This window comes from Pundamilia nyererei, unplaced genomic scaffold, assembly GCF_000239375.1.
Source record: "Pundamilia nyererei isolate P.nyererei 1_Seehausen unplaced genomic scaffold, PunNye1.0 scaffold00087, whole genome shotgun sequence".
NCBI classification, from domain to species: Eukaryota; Metazoa; Chordata; class Actinopteri; order Cichliformes; family Cichlidae; genus Pundamilia; species Pundamilia nyererei.
Window position 1 is genome coordinate 648593 of NW_005187488.1, and position 13142 is coordinate 661734.

General features: G+C 41.8%; 2 protein-coding genes across 3 annotated transcripts in view; both read left to right on the plus strand.

Moving 5' to 3' along the window:
- The window catches only part of smchd1 (structural maintenance of chromosomes flexible hinge domain containing 1), a 38393-nt gene extending 34213 nt beyond the window's left edge, over nt 1-4180 (plus strand). For both annotated transcript variants that reach the window (XM_013912350.1, XM_013912351.1), the window contains exons 43-47: nt 2324-2433; nt 2961-3031; nt 3371-3539; nt 3644-3802; nt 3877-4180. In XM_013912350.1, coding sequence (XP_013767804.1) covers nt 2324-2433; nt 2961-3031; nt 3371-3539; nt 3644-3802; nt 3877-3971 — 604 coding nt within the window. In that variant the 3' untranslated portion in view covers nt 3972-4180. The remainder of the gene's footprint in view (nt 1-2323; nt 2434-2960; nt 3032-3370; nt 3540-3643; nt 3803-3876) is intronic.
- Nucleotides 4181-4487: 307 nt separating this feature from the next.
- The window catches only part of emilin2b (elastin microfibril interfacer 2b), a 12562-nt gene continuing 3907 nt past the window's right edge, over nt 4488-13142 (plus strand). The window contains exons 1-4 of the mRNA XM_005738823.1: nt 4488-4739; nt 4893-5018; nt 5626-5807; nt 5936-7651. Of these exons, the coding sequence (XP_005738880.1) occupies nt 4615-4739; nt 4893-5018; nt 5626-5807; nt 5936-7651 (2149 nt within the window). The 5' untranslated portion in view covers nt 4488-4614. The remainder of the gene's footprint in view (nt 4740-4892; nt 5019-5625; nt 5808-5935; nt 7652-13142) is intronic.

Genomic DNA, 13142 nt, shown 5'->3' on the forward strand with positions numbered 1-13142 from the left:
TCATCTCTGTAGTCCGACTCATCCCCCCTTGAGATGAGTCCAACCACTGTGGTGTCATCCGCGAACTTTATGATGGTGTTTGAGAGATGGGTAGGGGAGCAGTCGGATGTGTAGAGCGTAAACAGGAGGGGACTCAAAACAAATCCTTGTGGAGACCCGGTGCTGAGTGTGATGGTGCTGGACCGGTGGGGGCCGAGTCTGACAGACTGTGGTCTATTTGTCAGGAAGTCCTTGATCCAGAGGCAGATGGGGGTGGAGAGTCCCAGGTGAGACAGTTTCTGGACCAGGATCTCCGGGATGATATGATTGAATGCTGAGCTGAAGTCCAGAAAGAGCATTCTCACATAGCTTCCTCGGTGCTCCAGTTAAGCCACTAAACACAGTCTATAACTCATTCAAGAATCCTAAGTCAAGGAATAAGGCTGTGTTGTGATGGCACATAACAGACAACTTAGCAAAGAACTGATTTAAATTGTATCTTTAGCAACTTTGTTACTAACAGCCTGTCACATAAACCCGCATCATTTTTTTCCATTTCTTTAGCTGAATATATGACAAATGCCAAAGATAACACAGTTTGACAGACAAAATTGTGTTTTTGCACCAACAACTTGATTCCCAAAGCGCTATTAGTCAAAAACTTGGCAGATCTCACTGGTGTGCAGTGACTCTTTGTGGAGAACAAAAAAGAAGGCATGTCTGTAAAGACAGGACAGCAGGTTAACAGTATCTGAACATCATGCACTTAAGAAATAGGAAAATCCAGAAAAGACCTGAGACAGGACTTAAGAGATGCATCTGGTCCTCGGTTGATCCATCTGCGATTCACTAAAGCCTCATCAAAAATGGTCTAAGTAGACGGATGGCTTTCAAGAAGCTATTTTTAAAGAAGGAAAACTGGGAGAAATGGCTGAGGTACGCCAAAGTTAGTTCCAATCATTGTCAATATGTACAAGGAGTTCAGGAGAGGGATACAACAGCGAGTGTCTACGGACATCTGTAAAACGTGGCCGAGGCTCTGTCATAATTTGGGGTCGCATTATGTTGGAGATCTTATCAATTGATGGAATTACTGATTGACACACTGTCAATGCAGCAAAAGAGCTTCCCCAGAGCCCGGGCATCAATATTATTGAAGAAGTCTGGGATCATCTTGATGGAGCACAGAACGAAAGGCAGCCAACATCCAAGGAGTAGCTTTGAATGTCCTTCAAGAAGCCTGGAGAACTGTTCATGAAGACATGCCAAAAATTGACTGTCAAGCTCGTTAGTGTTGTACAGAATCAGCTGTTTGTCTTGTGTGCTATATTTCCTTGTATGGTTCCACATGTTTCAGTTAATCATGGCACCCGTTTCCCATTGTCCAAGCAAAGGATGGAGAAATTAAGAGTTCCTCAAGGCTTCTTCACAGTGTTGTATTCAGGCACTGTATTCTTTTTCTCGTTGCTTTGTTTGGCATATTTACAGAAAAGGAGACCTCACATGTAAGAATCACTAGTTTCTGTGTTTTCATTGCTGCTACAGTTCACCCCCTTAAGAGAAACAGTTTTCTTGATTTTTAGTTGGAAACTGTTTCTCTGCTCATACTGCGTATTAGTGCTTTAGTTGCTTCTGAGAGAAAGAATATTGAATACACAGTATATTATGGGTTATTGATCTAATTTACTATTTTAACAGTTATTTTTTATAAAGTCAGCAGTGCTAAAAACCCTGCAGTGCTCCCTGCAGTACTATTACTTCTAAGTGTAGTCCCCCCCACGTGAATAACATAAATCTATATTAGTCATTGTTTCAGCACTAATTTAGAATGCAACAGTAAAGCTGTTTACACCTAATTATCAGTCAATTAATTATGTAATTATAATTAATCAATTATGTAATGTGCAAGTTTTTTAACACATTTTTGTCTTTCTTTCATCAAAGTGAAGCGACTGCTGAATTTAAGATGAAGTCAACATCACACTAGAAACTGTCATGTCTGTTCTGCAAAATACTGAAAAAAAAAGACACAAATCCAAACAGCTGATTGACTAATCTATCATCGGATGTCTTAATGGTTACTAAAGTTAATCTAAAACACCTTCTGAAGGTCAGCAGACATTTTTACCAGATCATAAAGAAATGATGTTGATCAGCTGGAAGGACACACAAAAACAAATTCTGACATGAAATGGAAAAGAGCCACATAAACTGAATGTGTGCTACACATGAACTGTAGCAAAGCAGTGTTCGTTTATGCAAAGAGAAATGATCGTGCGTGGTTTGATGTTGCCTTTACGTTTGGAGCAAAGTGTCATGGTGTTGTGATTTGAATTGCTTACAGACCGCTGCCACACATAAGAAATGGCTACCCGCTCTTTGAACCCCATGGGAACCCGGTGTACGCCAGAGAGCTGCTGATATACCCCTGTGATCCAGAGAGCTGTGACATCGGTGAGCTGCCTTAAATGGATTTCCCCTGCTCAGCGTAACGCTGCCTGTTTGTTTGGTTATTGCAGATTTGAAGTAAGACTCTGGGGTTTCTGTGGGCTTTTAGAGGCTTGCCATCTCAGGCTGTGTTTGCTGTTGTTTCGGGGGCATTTCCCTTATGCCCCCACCACTCCTGTAAAGATTGGGGTAAATGTTTCCACCTGGGATCCAGCCTCACAGGGTGGAAGCGGGCTTTCTCTCCAGGGGCACTGTCGCTGGAGCAGAAATTGGGCCTCTTTCCCGAAATTAAAATGACTGTTTATGTAATGATTTTCTTTGTCGTGGGTAAAAGCTGGCTCTGTCTGTTTGGATTTAGCGCATTTACCGTTTAAATTTACACTGATTGCCTCTGATTTACATTGAAATATGAACACTTGGCTTCTTGCCACTTGATTATGAAAGTTTTCAGTAGCAGTTAAAAAAAAAGTTAGTTTTAAATTTGTTCCAGCAGGTCTGAAAGTTTCTTGCTCGTGCTATTTTTTTCTTTCTAGTGTTTAAGAACATCCTGGGAGATACTATTCTGATTGATGACCTGGACTCTGCAAATAACTACAGAAGGGCGGTGAGTGACTTTGCTGAAGCAGATGTGCAATTTTGTTTTTTAAACTAACACTGTGCCAGAGCTGGTGCCTAATGTAGAACTGATTAGACTTTTATTAGTTCCAGTGGAGGAAAAAAAAAAAGAGGGACTGCTGCCAAAGAGTGAAACTCAAGGGGCCAGCAAAACCCAATGATTCATCGATGACCTTTGCAGATTGTGTCCACTAGGCTCCCAAACCTGTCATATTGTGTGCTGGCTCCTCAATGGAACCAGGGCAGAACTGGCTTTGCAGCAGCAGTGTTGCTGTATCGGTGGAAACTCTGGTTAATTTCCTCTAACAAAAAAAGCTGTTGTTTACAGGTGGTGCAGAACAGGATCCAATGTCCCACCATACTGACCAGGCAGGGGGATAGGGTCAGTAGCAGGGGAAAGTTTGGAGGTGCACAGAACAGGGCCCCAGCGATGACCACGTTACACATGTTTGGAGCCCCCCTCCCACAGCAGTACCACAGTCTAAAGGAACAAATAGGTGACTTAAATCATGGACATTTTACATTTTTAAAGCTTGATTTTGTAGCCTTAATGATTCAGATTATGCTGTAATTTCTGTGTTTTCTGGGGTGTGCTTGACAGACCTGCTCAGCCGGTACTGCTCAGCTGTATCGAAGAGAGAGGAAACAGAAAGGGCGCGAGATGATCACGTTAAAAAAATTACGTCTCCTGATATGCAGCAAAAGGAAAAAGATTTGGACGACAAAAAGAGGCAGCTAACAGAGATTGAAAAGGAACTCGGTATGTTGTTTGAGACAGTTGTTGATGATTTTATTTTGATTTTGTTGAATTTTAATTGATCTTTGTTCTTCTAGCATCAGCATCAGCAAAAGGAATGAAACGACAAGCTGTGGATGGTGGTCAGCCCTCCAGCAGCATTTCAAAAAGAGCAAGACAGAGTTCCACATAAGAGATTCTGATTGGACCAATGGATTGTTTTACTATAAGTCTTATTTGTAGTTTTATTTCTTTGTTAACTTTGAGTTGATACAATGTATTTTATTTTTTAGATGCCTTTTGTACATTTTAACACTTTTGTAATGGTAAAAAGTGCTTATGATCTTTGCAGAGCATGCTGAATCTGCTGAATGTATGCATTAAAAAATTCTTAAGATCGCACTTTGTGTATTTGTTCGTTTCTTTTCTGAAAAACGCAAAACTGAAAACTTGTTAAGTTTAAGCATACCGACAGTGTTAAGCGCACATTTTACGCACGGAGATAATCACTGTGCCTTTGAAACAAAATCAACCATTATCCACATTTAGACGTCCGGATATTATTTACGGCGATTACAATGTTTTATATGCGAAATGAGAGCGAAATGTGCACTTACATGTGTATATGCGAGAACTGGCAAGTTGGAGAAAACGCATCTGTCAGCGTTGGAGGGGTTCCCGAAACGTCACATCCAAGGACGCTGGAAGGAGCTGGTTTAGATGTGTGCGCTACAGAGACGGAGCAATCCGCAGTGCCTTCACTGATCTCCAAACCAAAGATCATCACTACTGATTACAACCTGAAGGGATACTGCAGGATTTAAAATATCTCAGCCATGAAGCGCGGACTCCTACTTATCCATTTGTTAATGGTTTTCCCTCTCATCACTGGCTCACCTTTTCAGTACAGCATGTTTCAGGGAAACGCATATTCTGGCGCCGAAACGAGACAAAGAAACAAGTAAGTAAACTGGACATCAGTTATTGAACTCATGACTGCAAGTCAGTGAAGTACTCTTTCTTTTCTGTGCGTAACTTTGCATTTAATTGTTCGTGCATACGCACGCGGGCTTTTGCTGCACACCAGGAGTGATTAACAAGTGATTTTGTGCAGAAACTGGTGCGCCTACGTTGTGCACAAGAACGTGAGCTGCGCTGTAGCGGGAGGCACTGAGAGCTTCGTACAGCCGGAGGTTTTACCGTGTCCACCGGAGCTGCCAAACTGTGCGCAACAAGTGATGTAAGTTCCCAGAAGTGCTGGATATTAGGTGGAGGGCGGCAAATTCTTTGCTTTTGTCAGTTTTTTCTTCTTCTTTTTTTTTTTTTTGTCTATTTATTTTGTTATATGAAGCAATACTTTTGTTACTGTCTTACAATAGGCAACCAGGGGATACTATGAATGGGTTTATTTGTTTCTTTGGGTGTTTTTAACTGTTGATAAAAAATAAAAATAAATAAGAAAGCAAAACGTAAGAAAAATATCAGAATTAGCAAGAAAAAATTTCCCATCCAGCCTTCACTGGTCATAGAAAGGCAGACATGGGCTGGCATTTCTCTGACTTCCCCTTTGTTTTGCTTTACTGTTTATTGAGCAACCAATACACCAGTGACATGTAGTTAATCATGGGTGACAGAAACAGCAGTTTTCGTGAGTGGAACTGGTGGGAACTGAGTCCTGCCAACTGCATGATTAATGAAACGAGCAGACCGGGGTTTGTCTAGTCTTAATTAGCAACAAGTTTACTTTGTATTGCTGAGAAGAAGAATAGCAAGAAATCTTATTTGTCTGAATATGTTTCTAGTAGATTTTTGCAATATTACTTTATACTAAAGTCTTATGTTCCCAGATATCAAACACACTTTAGACCGACGTACAAGATTGCCTACAAGACTGTCACAGAGCTGGAGTGGAGGTGCTGCCCGAGGTACCAGGGCCATGACTGCATGGAATTGAAGGACACCAAGCCAGTCCAAACAGAGCGTTTGCCTCAAGCTCCTGCTGCCTCTGGACATTTTCCAGCCCCATATGGTGAAAGACTTGTCTGTAACATAAGAAAGTCTTGCATTAAAATATACAAAATAAAATGAAACAGTTTAAAATGCTTTGCTAACCATCTCTCTTCAATTTTATTGCTCCAATTCCAAAACCATGAACAGATGGCCAGAGTAACCATCCACAGGGAGGGCAGGGGCAATTTGGAGGTCAAACAGGTCACAGAACACAACATGGTCAAAGAGAATCTCAAAGCTCCCAACACCTGGAGGAGGAAGTGCAGCGACTATCACAGATGGTTCTGGACATGCAAGCAAGAATGACAGACCTGTCCTCGAACCTGAGAGTGGATTTCCAGGAGGATGCCAGTAAAATGCTGGCTACACTGCTGAATAACGTCAGACAGCCTGCCAGTGCACAGGGTGCAGGGACCGAAACCATTCGGGTACAAGGCTTCTCTTTTGACCACAGCGCAACACCAATGGAGGATGTCATGAACAAGATTAACCAGGTCACAGATGATCTTGAGTCCAAGCGCAATACCTTGGATGAGCTGCTGGGTCGCGTCAACCATCATGATGGACAAATTCGTCTATTAATGGATGCCCAGACCCCTCTGTCCACGGCTTCTTCTGCTCCTTCTATAGATGATGCAGACCTGCGGGCCTACCTGGGCGATAAAATCAGCGCCCTGAGAGATGAGCTGATGGAGGGAATGGATATTAAAATGGCAGATTTGAAGAACTCTTGTGATTATAAAATTCTGTCAGTTCAGGAACATTGTGAAGGACAGGAAGCCAACTACCTCAGTCTGGCTGAGCTCATGGATTCAAAGGAAACTGACCTCCGCAATGAGATCCAAGACCTTAAAACCAAGCTGTCTGTTCCGGGGAATGAAAAGCAAGTATCTGACTCTGTTCTGGCACAGCTGGAACACTTTGAAATTCGTTTGAACACCACAGAGAAGTCTTTAATTGCACTGAGCCACTTTGTAGAGGAGAAGTTGAGAAAAGAAAGGGAAGAAGTTGTCAAAGACCTGATGGAAACTATGGACAATGAACTGTCCTCCATGGAGGACAGACTCTCAGCTCTGTTGATTAAAACAACCTCCAACTCCCCATCTGGTGGTGAGCCAGAAAGTCCTGACGTTCAGCAGAGAGACATGAACACTCTAAAGGACTCCGTTCAGATTCTGGAGAATAGACTCGATCTTTTGAACCAAAAGTGCTCAAAAGAGTGCACAGATCATTTAACTGTTGTTGAAAACCTCAAGCAAGACTTCCACAGTTTCACAAACTCTGTAGATGCTATGGAGACTAATCTGATAGTCCAGAAAAGTGCCATCACAGCTTTGGAGGGGCAACTCCTCAACTACAGCAATATCATTGAGAATGTAAAGGGTGAATTAAGCTACCTTAAAGGCGGTGAGAACCAGCAGTCTCAGACTCTCAAACGCTTTAACTCTAGCTGGGATCAGGTTAAAATGGAAACTGAACAGGAGGCCAGGGATCTTTTGGTGCTCCACAGAGCCCAGCACCAGAAACTAAGAGAGCGACTAGATGAGCTGGGCAGGGAGGTGGAAGCCGAGGCCGATCAATGCAGGGAAAAGGCACAAGATGTAGAGAAGGAGATTGCCGACATGGGCAGTCGTATTGTTAATGTGGAGAATTTATGCAGCAAGCTGGATCCTATCTCCAGGAATCTCCAGAGCATCAAAGAGGGGCTGAACATGCACGTCACTGGTTTGTGGAATTGTGTGAATCAGCTGAACGGCACAGTAAGAGCTCAGGCACAAGACATTGGAGGACTGAGGGGAATCTGTGAGACTCTCGAAAAACACATTATAAATATGGAGAGAGACCTCCAGCCTGGTAATGAAGGTAAGATGCCTGTGCTGTAATCCAAACACACTTTTCATTGCCTTAAAGTATGACTGATTCAATTCTTCTTATTTTAAATATTTGATTCCTCCAGCAAAAAAACACACCCTGCACCAGTCAGTGGATTCCACATTATCGCTAGTTTTACATGCTTGCATTAGTCAGTCCTTTGGACATTACTGGATCCAGTTTGGCCTAAAGTAGAAATACTGAACAAGCAAGCAGCTTTGAAATGTGGAAATTAGGCTCAATTTGTAACAGTTTGCCATTGCTATTATGCTGACCTTTAAATAATATGCAAGTTGTTATTTATTAGTGAAAGAAAATTGTGGAAGGTGGGGGCAAATTTCTTTTTTTAATCATTATTCTGAAATGGTGCATGCCACAAAAAGACTGAGCCACACCTTTAAATGGAAAACCATCCAGATTCTCTGGGTTAACCCTTGTGTTGTCCTGGGGTCATTTTTGACCCCAGGATGTATGGACATTACAAGGGTTGATTTTATTAATTATGCACGGACACTTCAGTGGTCGAAGCCTGAGATGGCAATGAAACAGCTACACTTAATTTCAGCCTTTTAGCTTGATTACTAACCTGGAACTCATTTGTTTATCCCGGACTGACTGTATACCAGAGAATCTGTACCACTGGAGTGTGTTTCAGTCTGCGAGTGAGGGGAAGTTGGATTTTCATTTGACCGTGTTCTCAGTTAAAGCAGGCGGGCCTGATTGAAGACACATGGTTCATTTAATAGACCCCACTTGTGTTGAGCAATGCTTTGGCATAAAGAAATATTACTCACCAGGCTTATTTGTGCATCCAAGTGTGCATTTATTTGTATCTGTGTTTGCCCATAAACTCTGTACCTGTGTGCATTTAAATCTTTGAGTGTGTTATGGTTTTATTGCATTAAGTTAGAACATCAGGGTGATCTTGTTCACTTAATATTTGGTGCTGCGTGGTTTGTTTGGCTTTGTTGCTGTGAACATGTTTGAGAGTATAGATTTTCATATTGGTGCATATGTTGCATACTTTTTGCCTGAGTCTGCTCATTAATGGCACCTATGAGACTGAGCTGGACTTGACTGATTCTGACAGTTTCAATTATGAACTAGAAGCACGCCCATGACGTTCACGAGCTGGGACTTCTCCTCTGGGACCAGAAGTTACCGGTTTACAAGGAGGTGATGCAGCAAAAATATTCTTGGCCAGAATATAAATGTAGTTCATCTGGAATAAAGCAGCTCTAGTTCTTGTTCTGGGTCCACTCCAAGTCAAACCAGAGGTTTTGTATCTGAAATATAGTCAACTCTCACGTGCCAATTTTCAATTTTTTTCACCAAATAGTCTCTAACGACTGAAAATGTTGTCACTCCACCTCGTGGTTTGTGTTGTAATATGTCATTGGGAAGTTGGAATGTTGTTCATGATTTCCACTCAAAGAGACATTAGAGGCCACTTTGTGCTTGGCTCTCAGTTTGTGTTTGCTCTGTGAGCTACCTTGTACTGCCTCGCACTGCTCATCCGAAGAGCATGGAAAATGCTCTGTCATAGAGACACACAGATTACCAAGGCCCTCTCGGGTACTGCTCTTTCGTTCGCAGCCAAGAGCATCAGCGTGTGCAGATTAAGTGCTGCTCGCAGTCTTTGCAGTGCTGTTACTTTCTTTTTGCTTCTTACTCGTCAATCCCATTTATGGAGTTCTCACATTTTTAACTACATGGTTGAGCTCATTTCCTGTTGAAATAAACACACAACGCTGTGAGCTCCTCTGAGGTCCCACAGGCCATCTGTCAAGATGTTTACCATGATGTCATACAAGTTGTGAACCTTAAAAAGAAAGAGCTGTAATGTGTCATTTCTTCACTGCATACTAACCATGACATGGATGTTGTCCATTCAACAGTGAGCTCCATATTTCTCAAGGGAGTCCATTGCACTTTTTCTTATCTCTTCAAAGCTGAGTAGCCACTAAGGATCAAAGTAAGTGTTTGCTCTAGTTATAAGTTTATATGACAGTGATTACAAATAAAAACTTTGCATTCCCCTTTTGGAAATTTTCCCCTTATTTTTATTACAGTTGACTCTTGGGTTTAGTTTTTAACTAAAATAATTTTGACTTGATTGTTGCTAAATTCAGCTTACAAAAGCCCTGAAGACTGCAAGCTAGTAATCACGCATATAAACACTGCATGATTGTAATTATTTAACGAACCTGGCTTTACAAATGTTGTCTCAAGCGATGCAGCTTCATTGGATGTTAGGAAAAATGAATGTAAATATAAGTTTTTGTTTAGGAGAGATTTAACTCGCAGTTATGAGCCGTTGTTTGCTCCTTTTAGAGCTCTGCATTTTATCTGTGCGTCACGTGCCCATCCTCTCCGTTCTCTCATTAACCGAATATATTTAGTAGATACGTGTCAGCATTCACAGTGCTGTGCAAATGTCTTGGGCTCCGCTTCATTTCTTCTTATTTTGCCTCCAATCAACCAGACCTGATTGTAATTTTTAAAGAGTTGTTAAGGAATAGTTCTCAAGGCTTTCTGGAGTTTTTTTGATGGCCATTGGGTGGTTTTTCAATCATTTTCAATCCAGTCCTCAACGTTTTCAGAAAAACATAGGTTTGTTTGGGGTTTTTTAGCCGTCCAATTCAAGTTGATCCAATACTGTTCCTTCAAGCCTCATCAGAAATGGTCTCAGTGGAAGGATGGCTGTCAAGAAGCCACTGACAGCCATCCTTCCATTCTTAAGGAAGTGAACTCGGGAGCTGAGATACGCCAAAGAACTGGACTGAAAATCAGTCGCAACAGGTTTTATGGAATGATGATTCCAAGTGGTTGTTAGCTTGTACAGATGCGGTCAGAAAAGAAGAAGACACTGTAAAACGTGGTGGATGCGCTGTCATGGTTTGGCACTGCATTTCAGCCTTTGGTGTTGGGGATCTGCTCCAAATTAATGGAATAATGAACACAGAAAAACACAGTTTGAACCACCATGCAATATCAAATAGACTAAAGGTGGTAATAACAAACATAGCCTTTAAAGCTCAATGTTAAAGTTGGAATTGTACAAACACTGTTTTTGCCTTATATACTGTATTGCCATGTATGTCTGCATATTTAAACATACCCATTTCCCCATAATCCCTTGCGTTAAAACACATCCTTTTCATGTCTTTGACAAGGAGAGCTGAGATTCTTAAAGTACAGCTCTATTATGGAAACCTCTTGAGATTAGAAAGCATGCTTTCCTGATTGTGACAAGGCTTGTGGTTGGTGCTTGTAGTTTAATGACCTGTTAGAGATAAGGCACACACACTCTGGTCAGCGGTCAAATATGATAACCCCATGAACCAAAAACAAGATGGGACCTGTAGAAAAGCCCCCAAGAAAAACACAGTCCGCACTGTTTGTGTGCTGCTGTCTGTGGCTACTCATGTATGCTTCATTGTTCTGGTGGAGGAGGTGTGACATTATTTCCGACAGAAACGTTGTGCAACAACCCTTTTTTTTGGGTACTTTCAGCATGAAATTCTTAGGCTGGATTTATTGATTTCTAAATCATATCCTTAAGGGCTTAATGTGTTTTTGGTGAGTCATAAAGTCAATATGCACCAGATTGCAGTTATTACAATGCGGTATGTAATGTGAAAAGTGGCAGTTCTTGTGACACAAGGGGCTATTGAAGCCTGGATCAGGCGGTTAAGGGAATAACAGCAGAGGGAGGATTTCCCATGCTGCTTTGGTGGAGGAATGAAAATCTGTGGTGGATGGTAGATCAAGCTGCATTTGTTTACAGCTAATCTCTTTCATCAGGACAAGCATTTTCGTGTGCAGGCATGCATCCTTTGTTCGTGTCTTTTATCCTTGTAACACTGTGTCTGAAAACGCTTTACAGTCCCTCAGATCAAACATGACTCTCCAGAGAATCTACCTCGCCCTGTACGAGGAGCGACAAGACCAAGAAACACAGACCAGTGAAACAGTGCACACTCACAGACACACACCCCCTGTGCTGTTTTACTGCCACGGGCTGGTCTCTCTGCACATGTTGCGTTTAACAAGCAGATTTCTCTGGCTTCTGCAGTGAACGATCCTTTTCCCCGGGGTGAGGGGATAAGCTGTGTGGCGATTGAACATGTGGCCGTATCTTGGTATGCTGCTGGTATGTCTTTTATGTGCTGGTTTTCCTTTTTGGTAGAGCAACTTAGATGTTGTAGACCAAAGAGTAACAATAATGAGTAATGTGCCTGAAGCTGGAAAGATCACTAGATGATAAACACCAACGGTTCACCTCACCTGTAGGTTAGTGAATGCACCAAGATGTGCGGTTTTGGTAAATGATGGATAATGGGGTATTAGTCTGTTGTTTTTCTTTTTTCCTCTGCTAATGTCTTTAATAACAAGCTCAGATAATCACTCGCTGCTAGCCTGTTAATGAGGGTTCAGCAGTAGCCGTACTTTAATCATGAAAACAACTGCAGGTTTCTTGGAAGTCAAAAAACTGAATAAACAATGTTTAACATTTCTATGGACTGCCAGGCGTTACTGCTGGAAACACACTTTAGTGTTGCTTAATGTGAAACCCATATGGTGGAAGCACAACCAGGAGCATCTTACCATGTACTTTCAATATAAAGTTTACTGCCATCCAAACTCCTGATCTCTGCACTCAACCATTGGCAACTATCGAAAAAAGGGTTGGCGTACTCACCCTTTGGTTTGTGAACTCTATTTACAATATACATGCTTCCCATAGGCAAAAAGAGATATATTAGAGAGAGATATTAGAGAGCACAGCATAAATTGTATTGCTATGCTTTATCAGCTTCATCTGAAGCCAGATGACACACACCAATTAGTTAAACAGCAGGCATGTCTTCTTGCTTCAGATAAAACTGGCACATTCATCAGACTGCAACGCTTTCGCCTGTTCGACCTTTGTCAAGAATACAGGTGGGCAGGATCATGTTTAATTGTTTTTGTAAAGTTTGCTTTCTTCTGAATCACCTACTGTTCTTTCAGGTGTGCAGACATTTCTCATTAGGCACTCAAACACTTAAGCATTCTTCCAGTAAGCACCAGTACCAGAAATATAGTTGAGAGGTTCAGTTCAATAACTCAGATTTGTTGGTACAACATGTAGCTGACAGCTGGCAGCACTGGCCTGCCACTCGGAGCACCCACGCCCTTAATCGTGCAACTTTTACCCTCATAGTTAAGCAGTTGCGTTTTACAAAAATACGCCCTGCCTTCAGTTGTCACGAGCAAGAAAATTAGCAATAATAAAGCCATTTTCTCTTTTGTACCAGATTATAAATATATTTCCTTCTGTGGTAAAGTTGGACATTTTAACATGGGAATCTAAAAGCACTGCTTCCAAAAAAAACTGACACCAGCACAGCACCACAGCATTGCTTGGCCCAAAGTTGAAACTGCTGTTCTCAGTGGCTTTGGGAGGGGGTACTACAAAAATTACGCTGATGATTTG